The following is a 14,615-nucleotide window of genomic DNA, read 5'->3' as shown; positions in this document are numbered from 1 at the left end:
AACTGCTACAGAGATTATGCTAGATGCAAGTAAAACTGCAAAATAAATTCCCTTCTGCTACCAGGTTTCCCTCTGCAAAGTACCAGCCTCCAGCGCAGTGTTTCCCTGCAGCAGTCTTCACTTACATGAACCTGCCACTGGCATTAATTAGGAGAGAAAAAAAATCACTCTGTAGCACAAGCCTGGCTAGACTATGCACGTGAGGACTCTACTGGCAAGCTATCTGTTATGAACTGGAGCACAGTAAATGCACAGGGCCTGCTGCTCATTTATCTGCAGAAGAAGCTTCCTCTATTATTCCTCAGCAGTGAGAAACATTAGGCATTGTCTGCTCTCCTTTCTGCTAATTGCAATTAGCCTTCCAGGCAAGGCTTCCCCCTGTGTCCAAAGCCCAAGCATTAATGTCGTCTTGGCTATTACAGAAATTAGAAGATTCTGCAGTAAGGTCAATTCCACACTGAAAGCAGTTGCTGAATTTCAACACGAGAGAAGGCAAGATGTGCCACACAAACGTACCTCAAACGTGTTCTTTGTCACCCCAGCCAGTCCGTAATACATCATCCCTCCTGCTCGGAGGCTAACACAGATTTCACCAATCTCGTCCGTTTTACAGAGCTGGGGCGGCCCATCAGGTTTCACGATGCACATCATTCCTAAAGCAAAGCGCACACAACTGTAGAACTTCTTAAGAAGGGCTCAGGGGCCCTTTTTTAGAACACTGCCTGACACAGTTAAGTGAGAGGGATAATTAGTATTTTATGAAAATGCGACTAGGGACTCAAGTCTCCGGATGCTGGAGCTGAACACGTCCAGACATATCGCTGGAATCTTCCTCTGGAAATCAAGGGTTTCGCAACAAGGTGTGCCACGTGCTTAGGTATGTAACAGCAGGCAGCTGGAGTGTGCTCAGTTATCAAGCTGCTGTTGTGCTTGGGCAAGATGCCTGGCTCTTAGGAGTAAACTAAGAAAAAGGCTGCTACTGAGTCATGGCCTTTCCTGCAAGGGTCCTCAGTGCTTGACCACCGCTAAGCCTACACCTACCTTGGCTACGGTAGGGGAATCTGTCCATTTTACAAATGGATAAGATAAGATGTGGAGAGATTAAAAGCTGTCCCTGCCACTCAAGACAGCAGCAGGACCAGTATAGGAAGCCAAGTCTGAGCCTCTTATTCTGGGAACTGAGATAACATCCCTAGTCCTGTGCTGTCACTGCTGTGTCCTTGCTGTCCCCTGAAGAGTGCTTATGGAACAAGAGGGCACCTGTACACTCTTACCTCCAGGCATCACGTGGCCAACATCTTGCACGGTGAGAGCAGAGTTTTTGTCTTCCGTGTTTACACGGATCACGCTGTAACTCAGCCCATTCATGGACAGGATGGCTCTTCCAGGTAACGGTGCCCCAGGGACACCAGGCCTTAGAAGGAAACAGACTAGTAAGCTAAATCATCCTTAAAAATATTATTAGACCTTGATGGGAAATGCACAACATCACAGCAACACAAGGGGATGCACATTTCTGAAAGCCTTCATTAACTAAATTAATTTCCAGGACAGAAGTGGAAGCTACTGCTTGGGAGAACCATACTGGTCTGTGGCATGAGTGCCGAGACAGCCAGTAATCAGCCTTCTGTAGCACCCCTTCTACCCTGTCATCAGCTTAATCTGGTGGATGTGCCAGCTCTGGGACTGGGTCACTGCTGCTCTGGTTGCTGCAGAGGGGAGCAAATACCACTGCAGATATACACATATAGCCCCACAACAGCAAGGGGGGGAAAATACCAAAGGCTCTCATACCTAAGAGGGGACCATTCAAGGCCCTGATTCCCGTGAGCATGTGCCCAACCTCACAAGCTCCACTGAAGTCAGTAAAGAACACTGGATGCATGTAAATACATATTAAGAGAGTGACTCACTGCACATGGAAAACATACAGTATTACTATTTAAAGAGACAAGGCTGGTCTTGTACAGGCTAAATATTTAGACTCAGTAAAATATGCTTAAGATAAAAGCAAAGCTTAGGATAGAAATATATTTTTTTTAATTCCTTAGGAACAGTTTTCAAAGAATCTTCCTCAAAGACCTAAAAATGAAACTGGCTGAAACCTATACAAAAAAACAAAAAGAAACTAGCTTCAGCCTTGAGCTGAAGCAAAAATGAACTGTAAGAAGCTCGGTTTTTAAATCAAAGTCTCACCGTTCACAATATAGATAAGGAAATGATTTTAGAAACATTTTTAATTGGGCCATCTCCTTTTAAATACAGATGTACTTTAATGAGATACAACATATTCCCATACCTCCGAATTGCTACAGTCATTGCTTCTGGAGATGTGGCACATGGACAAATTGCTTCAGGTTTAAGCCCATGATTCTGAAATAAACTCAGGAAAGCATCACATGAAGAAACAGACCCTGGAAGGCAAGACAGCATTTCAGACTGTTACTCAGCACTCGCAATCGAAACAAGAAACATTCTGCATAGAAATGACCTGGAAATGCATACACTTGCAGTTCACAACATCCCTAAATACAGTATCATTTCCAAAAGAGTACCATCTTCAAAGGTCAAGACGTCAAGTTCTTCTTAGTCACTGAACCCAAAAGCTTGCTTAATAACTATTCTCCAACTATTTGGGTTGGTCTAATAAAAGATATCAAATTCACCCAAGGAACCTTGTCTGCTCTTAGTCATTGAGGCACTTTTAAAAATTCTATCCTAAGTATACATCAGTTGCTTGTAAAAGCAGTTAATGCTTCAGTGCATCCTCTCAAAAGCAGACTTCCGTTCAGCCATGTTGTACCGTATTTCTGTAATCCTGGATCAAGTTGCACAACTTAATTTACAGCGTGCCCTCTGACAGTTGGTATACAGAGAAAGAGAGAACACGCCTACTGAGGAAAGCCTCACAACACAACACAGCTAGCTAAAGGGGTTTCAAATGCTCAATGAGTAAAAATAGCAACCTCACAACCACAATCTCTTACACATCTTTTGAGTTTGCATCTTTACCGCAAAGGAATTGCTTCTGCTACAGAATGGACTTAAACAGATACCTCGAATTTCCAAATAATGCCCTGCTAGAGAATGCACTCAGAGGACTGAAATAGTTTCCATCTCCCCTAAAATAGCACGTTCCCTGGCTGTTTCTTTTCTGTGTACACATCCAAAACATCCCTAGTAGTATTTCAGTCTCATCCCTCCAGTTGGTACCATCTGGACAGACATTCATTAAGCCCTATAATCAGCAGCATGCAATGCAGATCTGTTGCTCATTTCTTTCAACACCATTTTTAAAACCCTTCTCTTCATCCCCTGTGAGCAATCTAAAACCACTCACCCCCACACCCCTCTGCCACACGGCCAGCTAATGCATCTCTTCCTGTTCTCTGGCCTGCTAGACAAATCACCACACTAACCTTTTAATCCTCTTACCAGAACTCCCTGCGTTCTACTGCGGAGCTGCCACTGCTTCCTTGCTAAGCCCTCTTTCCCCCACCCCACCCTAATATTTCACCTACAACTGTTACAACTGAACAAGTTTAGGGAGAAGCATTGCCTGTGCACCTAATTCTAGAGGGTGTATTTAAGAATAGAAGTTCAAAAGATTTTGGGATAGGCAACTGAATTTCTTTTAATTGTGCAGGTCTGGATAGAGGGAAAAACATTTTAAAAAGGTAGGATCTACAACCGTAAAGTCTGAGAACCGCAGAAAGTTCAGGTCAGGCACAGCATTTGGCACCTTTGCCTTTGCACTAGAGCCAAGGCTTGCCTTTCTGGCCTGTTAGTTGAAGACCATCATTTTGTCCCTGGAAGTCAGTACACAGAAGGAACCTGAGCTGAGTCCATGGCAAGAATGACCAGGGGGATCTCCCTCTGGAATACTCACAGGGGTTTGCACCATCCGTTACAATCAGCATCCGCAGGGAACTCAGGCTGACATCTCTTTGGTCCCGATGAGCCATCATGGCCCAGTGCAGGTCACGACATTTCACTAAAGCCACCTTTGCTGCAAAACAAGGACACAAATGGAGATGTTACAACAGAGAAAACCACTGTGCAAGATTTTCAGTGAAGCGTGAAAGATCTGACACCAGACAGCCTCTGAACTGGGAGTCAGGCCTGCAGCTCTCACCAGTGCTGCAGGTCCACCAGCGAGCACATTGGTCACAGCCTGGCATGCTGTGGCTGCGGGTTTGGGCCAAGGGGGCCTCTGCGCATGGAGGCCATTTGCCATCAAGGTGACGGGGCTTGCCCTCAGTCAGCCATGCAGCATTAGGGTGCTGTGCACACATGGAAGTGAGCCCAGGGGACACATTTCTGAACACTACTCAGACAGGCTCCTAAGCACAACAGAACTCACACCTCTGATGCTTCTTGTTCACCTGGAAAGCCATAAAGAACACACAGTACCTTTGTGAGCGTGAACTCGCTGCACCCATGAGAGGGGGCAGGTTTTCATCACAGAATAGGGCACGCTGATGGTGTGCAGCTTGTTCATTACATTCTGAAAAGCAGAAACAAAGATTTGCAGGGAAGTGCCAACACCACACAGTTAATACAAGTCAGACAGAACTTGCCTTTCCCATCTCATTTCCCTGGCCCCCCACTAGAAAAAAAGTCCTGGGGAAATTTACACTCTTCCTGCAAGACTGTATATCAAAGCATCATCCAAATTTACAGGAAAGCCTAGCAACTAAGCTAAAGCTGCTACCACTTTTGGCAGAGAATCTAGATGGGAGTGGTACAATAGGACCCAGGACTAAATTGGACCCAAACTCTCATCCTTAATACACCTCACATTACAATCTGGAAGGGCTACAGAGCATTCAGAACAACGGTCCTCTGTGCCTATCCCCTGAAGCACCACTCACCGTCAGTATGCCGTGCCAGAGCCCTGCATCCTTCTTGAAATCCAGAACATTCACTACGGCTTCACCTGAAAGAGGCAAGTTGTGATACCAGCATGAAACTGAGCAGACGGGCAGGTATGTGGAGCTGCGCTGCTGGCAGTGACAGGCCCCTTTCCCAAGCAAGCTCCCGGAGGCAGCCCCTCCTGGTGTCAGACTGGCAGGTGAAGGGGTGCCTCACTTTAGGCAGAAAGAGGAACAGTGATGCTACAATAGAGGTGAGCACAACCCTGGTCTTCCCACCCTGTTGACTTCCTTACACTCCTTTGAAAATCTCCATTCCCTTTTAAGCTCAGCAAAACCAAACATCAGTGATCTTTTGTATGGTGGATAAGGTAAACACCACGCAAATGCCTGCATTAAGCTAGACAGATAAGAAAGCAGCAAACTGGTTCCGTGACAGGGCAGACCGGCAGCCATTCTGCAAACTGCAAGCACGGAGGCTAATCTTCTTGCCTTCTTACACCTTTTAAATAGTCAGAGCTCCTAATTATGCAAATACAAATCCAGCAGATGCAGATGTATGCATGCAGTGCAGTAAAGAAGATGACAAGGCACTGAGCTAATGTATCCAAGATCAAACGTGAATGTAAGAGAGTACATGTAAAAAGCTTCAAGAAAATTACATTCTAGCCCAGCCAGGCATTTATATGCTGATCCTGGAATACCCAAGTGTCTTAGCCTAATTAAGCACAAGGGGCAGAAGAGGACAAGGTTACAGGGCCGCCATTCCAGGGCTTTGGAAGACGGACTATCAGCAGTCAGGGAAACGAAAGCAACAGCCCCCAGAATGCACACGCTTGCATCTCAAACAGAAACGACGATGTACAGCTCATCAGCAGGCGCTCTGAGCTACAGGGTATGTATATAACTTTCTGATTTGGTAGGCAGAGCAGACCAAGAACACCTCCTGCAGCACAGCTTGATGCATCTCCTCTGGTCATTTCTGCTCTCTAACTGCTTGAGCCTGTAAAGCTCTACATGGTTTGGGGCCTGGTTTCCTGGGAAGGACCTGGTCTGTACACATGCTTCCATGGTGCAAGTCAGAGGGAGCACAACTGGACACTTCTCAGAGGAAGCTTCCCCAGGATATGGATTTGCTGACATTCCAGGCAAGCTTAAAAGCCCATCATCTTTTTCTCCAAGCAGAGATATTTATGAGCACCCCTTTGTCTCAGTTTATGCTGCAATCTTCTGATTTAGGAAAAAGATGATCCCAGCACCCAAAGCTAGATTTGAAAATCCACATAAGTGAGCATGGAGAGAAAGCTCACTGCAAACTGAGCTTGTCCCCCCACCCTCCCCATCAGGCACAACACTGCCATGGAGCACTGCTCACCTTCTGAGTAGTTGCAGGCCTGAGACAGAGCCTGACAATGAGACAGCATGGCAATTCGAGACACTGTCACGCCCATCACGCTGCCTTCCTTGCTGGTCTTGTACTGGAAAACACAAAACGTAGCCAAATTGGGAACCCTGGACCTTGCATGTGAAGGGGGTTACTGCGAGGTGAAGCCCTCATGAGTCAGAGCGGTCTCTCTCTTCTGTACGTTAACTGAGACGTTCAAAAAGGACCTGTTTGTGCAGGTGCATCCACAGGACTCACTAGAAGGCCACATTGTTTCTCCGTGTAAAGTAAAATGCTGGGATTATTCAAACTGCCATTACTTTGGCTTCTACTCATTACATTCAGAAGAGGAGCCCAATTCTCATCCACTCCGTACCTCAATATAAGCTGGCTCAGTTCCTGCAGCTGAGATGTTGGGCTGCCAGTCCTTTGGTGACTTGGAAAGATACTTTGAGTCTGTCACAACCCATTTGAGCCTGGGCCAACCTAGAGTGAAAATCAAAGGGAACACAAAGCCTGCTTAGTCGAAGAAATCACCATTCCTCTGCCACTTGCAAGGAGACAACTGTTTGCCCATCTCACTGAGGGATGTGTTTGCCAGAAGCAGGACTAAACAGACAAATGCATAGTCTGTTGAAAATGCAGTCTGAAGAAGTGACTTGTATCTTGGACCTGAGTTTACTTTCCCACAGAACCAGGAACCACTCATCAGGAAGGGATTGCTGTGCAGCTTTCGCTGACTGATGCCATGTGACAAACGGAGATCCTGTCCCTGGCTTACATGTTCGGGCGAAAAGTCACATATCAACGACCCACAGGGGAGTCCCTCCCTGGAAGATTCATCCCACTGCCCCACCTTCATATATAGGGTTTTCGAGCAATGCGGACTCCTGCCCCCTTTAGGACAGTCCCCTGCTGTATTTCACACCATCCTTCTCTCCAGCACTGACAGATTGTGATTTCTGACTTGCTAAATACCATCAAAGCAGTACAAGGCTGACTCATCCTAAAATCCATTGCCATGCCCTGATCCCAAACAGAGAGGATGACTTGCTGGAAACCTCACTCACTCCAAAAAGAACAAACAGTGTATGGTTTTAGATAATTCTTAGCTAGCATTAGGGAACTCGGCCATGAGTCGAGCTACAGCAAAAATAAAACTGCAACGGAGCTAACCTTTAAACTGCACGATTTCCCCATTCTGGGTTTTTGGCAGCCCCTTCAGACACACTTCTGTGGTGAGAGCCAAAGCAATGCCACAGCTTCCCAACAAGAAGCCAATCTGCTGACCTCCAGCATCCTGAGGGAAAAGAAACAAATGTCAGAGCTTCCAAGCAATCGAAGAACCTGAAGCCAATTTTACCTGTACCAAAATCAAGGTATGGTAATGCTCTGGTGCCTGGGTGGTAACATTATGGACCTGCTGGGAAAAACAAACATCCCGTTTCATTGGGATTGCCCTCCTGCACATCTGGCAATAGTTTGAAACTCAAGCAACAAGCACAGGCTGACAGCAGTGATGGGCATGCAACAATTTCTGAGTTGTATGTTAACGTACTCCAGAAAATGATGCTGTCTGCGTAATGAAGGCATGCAGGGAGACAGGGAGACACTCCTACTCAGAGCTGTTCCCTAGGGTAGGCTGAGCAGCTGTGGCAGATGTAGTTCTGTGAGAAAATAAGAGTCTGCAGAAAATGAGACCCCACTGTAAAAATATGGAGGGCTATTGCGCCTGATGCCTGGCAAGTCTGTTCCCTTCAATTAATGATTCTCCAGGGGAGAACGGAAAGATGATATTGCACTAGCAAGACCAGAAGGACTGGAGGTGACAGGCTGGTGCCTCCACAGGCAAGAGGGGCTGCTCTGATGCATGCCAGCATGGAGCTATTGAGCACACATGGCCTGCTTTCACTAAGAAAAACCCTAAAATGTTGAGCATAACTCATAAGCAAAAAAGAAATATATCTATAAAGCACTGAAACAAGCCCCGTGTTGTGTCCATCCCCCCAAAACTAATTCGTGTTGAACAGACATAAAGCACTGGAATAAAGCTGACCAAGTGACCCGACTGGCCAAAAACTGGAAGAGGCCATAATTTCACACTTTTGTTGCCATGACAGTCCTTGTGTTGAGGCCGCAAAGCAAAGCAAAGCTCTGGGAATCCCACAGCATTACCAGCCTAGCTTATTATTTCATTACCACCCCCCTTGCCACGTTTGCCATTATCCTGCTGCCACTGTGTTCTCTCAGGAAATCCCATGGTTTCACACAGCTCTTAAAAACAGCGGTAATGTGGCAACACGGTGCAAGTGATGGTGAGGGCAGAGAAAACCCTCTTGCAAGCAGAACTCATGCCGCATGCAGCAGGCCCATAGTGCCAGGTGTGCATCGGGGTGCCGAGCACCCACAGCTCCTCCTGACATCAAAAGGCAGCTGTGGGTTCTTTGTACTGTTGGAAATGGTGCCTCTCTACAGGACAGGTGGCAAGCTCTGCTGTAGAAACCAGGCTTCACCAGAGCATCGGGGAACCCACTGTCTCCAGTACATTCTCCCAGTCTTACATTCTGCAACGCCAGGCTCCTATGCCTCTTTCATAGTGTATCGGCAAGAACTCCTAAGACATCAGCTGAGTGCTGCCAAACCCTGCTGACATCAGAGGCTGATGGTCTGACTTGATTATCATCCCACATCAGCCTATCCCTTCTCCAAGTCCCCATCAACGTTACCTTTCTGGTAAGAGGTACCTCTATAGGCACTGGGATCACTTCTGCTAGCAGACAGCCATAAAACGCCACCATGAACATGACCGGGTCATTGTTGGGATAAACAAGGGCTACCTACACACAGAAACATTGGTTTAGAGGATGCAGAACAGCACAGAAGTTTGGATTATGTTCCCATGATTCAACTCGTGACTTCAACAACAACAAGACTAAGGTCAATTTGATGGCCACTCTCATTCTCCACTGCTCCCCATAAAGTGAAATTGCTACCAAAAACTGCTGAATCTTTCTGCCCATTAACATGGTAAACAGGATCCTTTACAGGGTTTTCCGCAAACTGCAGAAGAGCGTGCATGTGCATTCCCTACACCCACGTAGTGCTTTTCTCCATAAGTATACATTCAGCGAGAGATGGAAATTCCTGCATTGAGATCTCCAACATGGTTAGCAACCCCAGTTTCTATAGGGAGAGGTACATGTAAGGGAGATGTTCAAGGGCACCTCTAGGAATTACAAGCAGAAATCTGTGATTAACTCCCTTTGGCCTTTCTAAAAATTGGAGCCCACGTGTTCTCCTACAGAGAAGCAAACATGACAGCATGCCACCCTGGGGTCTTTGCAGCTTTAGTCTTCATAGAGCCTGGAAATCTCCTGTTAAATGAGACTGATCTCTGGGATGAGTCACACACATTAAAGGAGGAAGATCTGAATGTCTATGGGTATGATAGTACACAAATCCCTCTTCCCACTTCAGAGAAAGAAGTAGGTAGTCTTGAAGCTCGTTACCCTGTCTCCAGGCTTTAGCACAGGTTCATTTTTGGTCCCCAGCTTATTAAGCAGCGTGTAGGCCAGCTTAAGGCTTCTGCTCCACAATTTGCCTGGAACACAAAGAGAAGAAGTTTGCTGACTCCACATCTATCATCTGGACAGTAATACTCAGCTCCCAGGTGGCTTATCAGGCAAGGATCATAAGTGTCACTTTACAGAGAGGAAGCAGAGGTACAAAGACTAAGTGACTTGCTCACAGTGGCAGTAAGACTAACAGAACCCAGAGGTCTGACTCCAGTCCTCTCCGGGAGTTCATCTAACAGTAAGAATGTGCAAGGACAAACTCAGCTGCTGAAGTCCTTCGTGTGTCGAGGATTTCATCCTCATGCAGCTTTAGACCAGACAAGATAAAGACTTTCTTTTAAGGCCAAGAGGAGTCATTTTATTATCTCCCAGCAATGCCGTTGTTCCCAAAGAGAGCTGGTTAAAAATCCAAGAGTTTTGAAAAAGCAATATTGCCTCCTGTTTTTTCCCGATTCCCAAACTGTCTTCTCCAGAAACAAACAAGCAGCAGAGCTGGAGTTGTATTTACAAGCGTCTCCGGAGGCAGCCGTGGCGTTGCCCAGCACGTGCCTGTGTTCCCAGCGATTCCCCACACTTCCGCTCCACCTTCCCGCAGACACCCCCGTTTGTGCTCCCCGATGCCTTTAGAGCAGTCACCCAGCTTATGCATCATGTTCACTTCTTTCAAATCTGCTTTGTTCACAGACCCCTTCCCCAATCTGTTTATGTCAGGGGTCATATCACATGCTACATTTTATAAAGTGCTGTCACACTGCCATCCTACAGAGTCAGAATGAGGAGGAGATGGATGATCACTGCAGTTAGTCATACGAGGAGTCTGCAGAACATTTTCCATGCTGGATTTGCACAGCTTTGTCTAAAAACTCTCAAAGCCCAGAAATGGCACTTTTCTGGCTTGACTGCAACAACCCTATGCTTTTTATCCTATCCCACAGCAGCAGAAAGACTCACCATACGTTAGGGTATAGACTGGTTTTCCTGTAACATCCAGTGCAGTCAGACAAGGGCACTTGGCCTGTGTGGATCCCCAGCGCTGCAGCGCTGCTTCTAAGGCAGGAGGCCAATTACATACGACTCCCAGAGGCTCTCCCTTTACAGGGGTCATCTGCCGTCCCTCTGGCTTGGGCTGGTTTGGGTCAGGCTGCGGGACTGCAAGGGAAGCAAAGAACATTCCCAATGAATCCCAGCTCACACAGCCACAGGCAGGGGAGCTGGAAAAGCAAACCAAAAGCGAATGCTTTTCTACACAAACCCACAGCAGCCTTTAAAAAAACCACCCGAACAAACAAAGCACTGCATGTATAACATTCCCCCTGGGGACAGGACGGGGGGAACAAACCACAGGACAGACATTAGTCAAGTCACTTGGTGCACTCCTGCAGGTGTTCATGTCATGGTGACGAATGCAGTAAAAAAAAACAAAAAAAAAAAAACAAAAACCCAAAATTTACGTGGAATTTGAATTCCACAATGTTGAACCAAGAAGCCACCAGCTTCTATGGAATTACTGGCATGAGATAACCTCCCTTGGCTTTGGGAAGTGATCAGGGGTTTCAGGTAACTTTAGACACTAGGTTTACAAAACACATCTAAGGTGTCTGTTAAGAAGTCTAAGCTATTGGCAAAAATACAGGGCTAGTGACTGGGGCCGGACTACGAGGCTGGTAGCATTGTATCATCCATCTGCAGGACAATGGACTGCTTTGAAAACTGCTTTGCTGCTACTGGAACTTGGCCACAGATGATCCATGCCTGCAAACATCAGCTGTGAAGAGGAAATCAATCTAAGTCAACTCTGTACAATGGCCTAATTAACTTCATCACGGGCTTAGGCCTGCAACAAACAGTTGGGAAAACGCTGCTGCTCATTACCTTCCACGATTTCTTCAAAATCATCCACAAAAAATTCCTTCAGGGGTGGCCTTTTTGGTCGCTTCAGAGTGTTGAGTAGCTGCTGAATTTTTGTGGAGACTCTGCTGCTTACAGGGACCCCTGGGGGAAGGGGAAAGAGTTCAGCTAATCAAAGGATTTACCATTCCTACTGTGCTTTTTATCTCGATTCTCATCCCAAGGAATTACCCCCTTCTACAGGATTACTGGGCACACCAGAACCGGCCCAGTCTTAATGAGAGAGACCAGCGCAAACTGCAGTGATTAGACTTCTGCGTTTACCAAGGGGGCAGAAGCTGCTAGGAACCAAGAGCCATTTTGATCTTTTCCTCCCATTCCAAAGCCTCATTCCCATTGGTCTTTAATCTATTACATGTGTTGTGGAACATGTCGTGCAACCCGACATCAGTCTGCAATACAAACCAACTGTAAGCGCGCAACGGGGCCAGCAGAGGGTGCTGTCACTGCAAGCACAGCTACCACCCTTATCCATTGGGTAAGCACTGAACAAGACTATCTAGAGAGGCTGTGGAATACCACCCTTGAAACTAGTTAGACAAACACTAGGATGATTTAGATGGGGATGGTTCTGCCTTGAGCAGGGGTTTGGAATAAATGCCTCCAGAGGGCCTTGCCAGCCCTACTTTTCTATGATTCTGCCCCAAAATCTTATGCCAAGTAACTCGCAACCAGCGCTGTCAACTCCTTGGTAGCAAAACAGTGTGTTTTCATCCCTCTCCCTTTCCCTCTGGGGATTCCAAAACAACGGCATTTTAAAAGCAACAACCTCCCATAAAAAGTATGAACTTTTACCAGAAGATGGTGAGCTGAACAAAGAGGAAGGACAGCAGAGCTTCTAAAAGCTACCTCATTGACTAGATCAGGGTGGGCAGTTATTTCGGGCAGAAAGCCACTTCCTGAGTTTTGGCAAGCTGTTGAGGGCCACATTTCCCTCTCTGGTGCAGGGAAGCAGGAGCAGCCCCATGGTCCCAGGTCAGAAGCCTCTGCTAGGCAGGGGCTTCTGGTTGGAGGGAGCAGGGCTGGGCAGGTCTTGCTGCTGGGTCCTACTGCCCCTGGCTCATGTCATCTCTGACAGGCAGCCAGGAGCAAATAAATATTAATTTGTCTACATTTTTTAGGGGCCCTGCAGGCTGGATACAATGGCCCGGCGGGCCAGATCTGGCCCCCGGGCCGTATTTTGCCCACCCCTGGACTAGATGCACCGTCAGTGTACAATTACATGCTGCAGTAAAATAAAGGCTGCCTTGAAAATCCCTGCCAAAGAGACTAACCCAGCTTTCTTAAGGTGTTCAGTCCCCCACAGGGAATTCTGCACAGACAGTTTCCACTTGCTGTATGCACTGCCTATAAGCTTCACCTCTGTCTGTGATGCTTGGCATTCACCAATAAAATGCCAATGGATTTAGTGTTGGAAAGTGCCAGGTAATTCACTTATTGTCAGCCCCGAGTGTGCATTCAGTGTAGAAAATCCATCTGGCAGCAGCACGAGCACCCCACACAGGCCACCTGGCTCTGCCTGCCTCAGCAGTGATTTGTGGGGAGGGAAAAACAAGGGCTCCTTCAATCCTTGCTCATGCTGCGGAGTGCCAGAAGGACACCCTGTTTGTGGTGGTTATTTCAATCCACTTGTGCATCACACGCTGAATTGAGGAACTCTCCCACAAACTGATTCACTTCAGAGACCAGTCTCAGTCACAGGGCAGGATGAGAAAACACAGTCTAGAGGTAATGGCTCTGAGTCATCCAGTCTCCCTAAATGGCAAATCTAACTTAGTTCCAGGCACTTTGGGGAAAGCACTGAACAGATGACTTACTTTCCCCAAGGGCAGGAGGCAGCTAGTCACTAAAGGAGTTTTGATCTTGCTCAGGGTTCTCCGAGTCTAGAAGCTGAGTAAGTTACTTGCAACAAAAGGAGGTGGATCAAAAAAGACCTGGGTCACTGGAATTGCGGAACCTAGGTGCATTAACCCTGGAGCATGACAGAGAACCTAATTCCTTGCCCCACAAATTTCTTTCCGAGTAGGGAGGAGGCACAGCAGGTTTCTGTAGTGTACACAAAAGTGTAGTAATGCTGACGTTAAAGGCACTTAAAGTTAGTGGGATACACGTGAAGTCAGAACTGATGTAGATGTCCTACATCAGCTCAAGACTAGCATTTTCTAATCACATCACTATGGCACAAAGTTCAGCTCCTTCCTCATGCTCTGGTCTAATTTGTGGCGCTCAGAAGCGTTCCATACCATCAGCAGTGTCCATGAGACTAGACCGGTTAGACCCTTTGTGCATGCCTTTGACAATTCCTGAAGGAGGAAGGTCAATAGTTGCTGGGCGTGCTGAGGAAGAGGATGTGGAGGTAGTTGCAGTGACATCAGGGGGAACGGAGAAATTCTCTAGAAGGGGAAGAAAAATCGAGATTTAAGTTAACTAATATCCTTTATTCTAAGTAGCAAATAGTGTCAATTACCAGGACTGCTCTTGATAACAGAATAATGCTCTGCACTTGTATCATTACTTTTAGTAGCGCATCTCAAGGAGCTCCCTAAGCATTAATTAAGCACCCCATGGCAGTGTGCCTTATCCATTTTGGTGAAGGAAAAACAAGCACAGAGATGAACTCACTTTCTCCAAGTCACAATGCAAAGCTGCCAGACCCCAGCACCCAGTCTTCTATTCTACTTCCAAACCAAGCTACATCTTTAGAGACTAGGTACTGTAAAAGAGTTACGTGGGATCAAAATGTGTTTGAGACCGTCACATTCCTAGAAGATAGAACTATACCGCCTGTGCAGCATAATCTGCTAGAATCAGAGGTGTAATAACACCTCACCATGAGTAACTTCCTCCTCAGTGACCTCTTTCTAAACTAAGCAG

The 14,615-nt window shown here is 46.8% G+C and overlaps 1 protein-coding gene across 2 annotated transcripts in view; it reads right to left on the bottom strand.

The window, feature by feature from the left end:
• The window catches only part of DIP2B (disco interacting protein 2 homolog B), a 97,659-nt gene that overhangs the window by 21,578 nt on the left and 61,466 nt on the right, over positions 1-14,615 (bottom strand). Inside the window, exons 6-19 of one of the 2 annotated variants that reach the window (XM_059718228.1) lie at positions 13,985-14,134; positions 11,706-11,825; positions 10,785-10,982; positions 9,768-9,859; positions 8,985-9,095; positions 7,435-7,558; positions 6,635-6,744; positions 6,250-6,352; positions 4,875-4,939; positions 4,414-4,507; positions 3,890-4,009; positions 2,300-2,414; positions 1,275-1,414; positions 517-653 (exon numbers count right to left, since the gene is read on the bottom strand). In XM_059718228.1, the coding sequence (XP_059574211.1) occupies positions 517-653; positions 1,275-1,414; positions 2,300-2,414; positions 3,890-4,009; positions 4,414-4,507; positions 4,875-4,939; positions 6,250-6,352; positions 6,635-6,744; positions 7,435-7,558; positions 8,985-9,095; positions 9,768-9,859; positions 10,785-10,982; positions 11,706-11,825; positions 13,985-14,134 (1,679 nt within the window). The remainder of the gene's footprint in view (positions 1-516; positions 654-1,274; positions 1,415-2,299; positions 2,415-3,889; positions 4,010-4,413; positions 4,508-4,874; positions 4,940-6,249; positions 6,353-6,634; positions 6,745-7,434; positions 7,559-8,984; positions 9,096-9,767; positions 9,860-10,784; positions 10,983-11,705; positions 11,826-13,984; positions 14,135-14,615) is intronic. The other variant, XM_059718229.1, reaches the window with a different exon arrangement.

The sequence above is a fragment of the Alligator mississippiensis genome, chromosome 15, assembly GCF_030867095.1.
Source record: "Alligator mississippiensis isolate rAllMis1 chromosome 15, rAllMis1, whole genome shotgun sequence".
Classification (NCBI taxonomy): domain Eukaryota; kingdom Metazoa; phylum Chordata; order Crocodylia; family Alligatoridae; genus Alligator; species Alligator mississippiensis.
The sequence above is the reverse complement of the archived record's forward strand: the minus strand, read 5'-3'. Positions and strand labels throughout refer to the sequence as shown.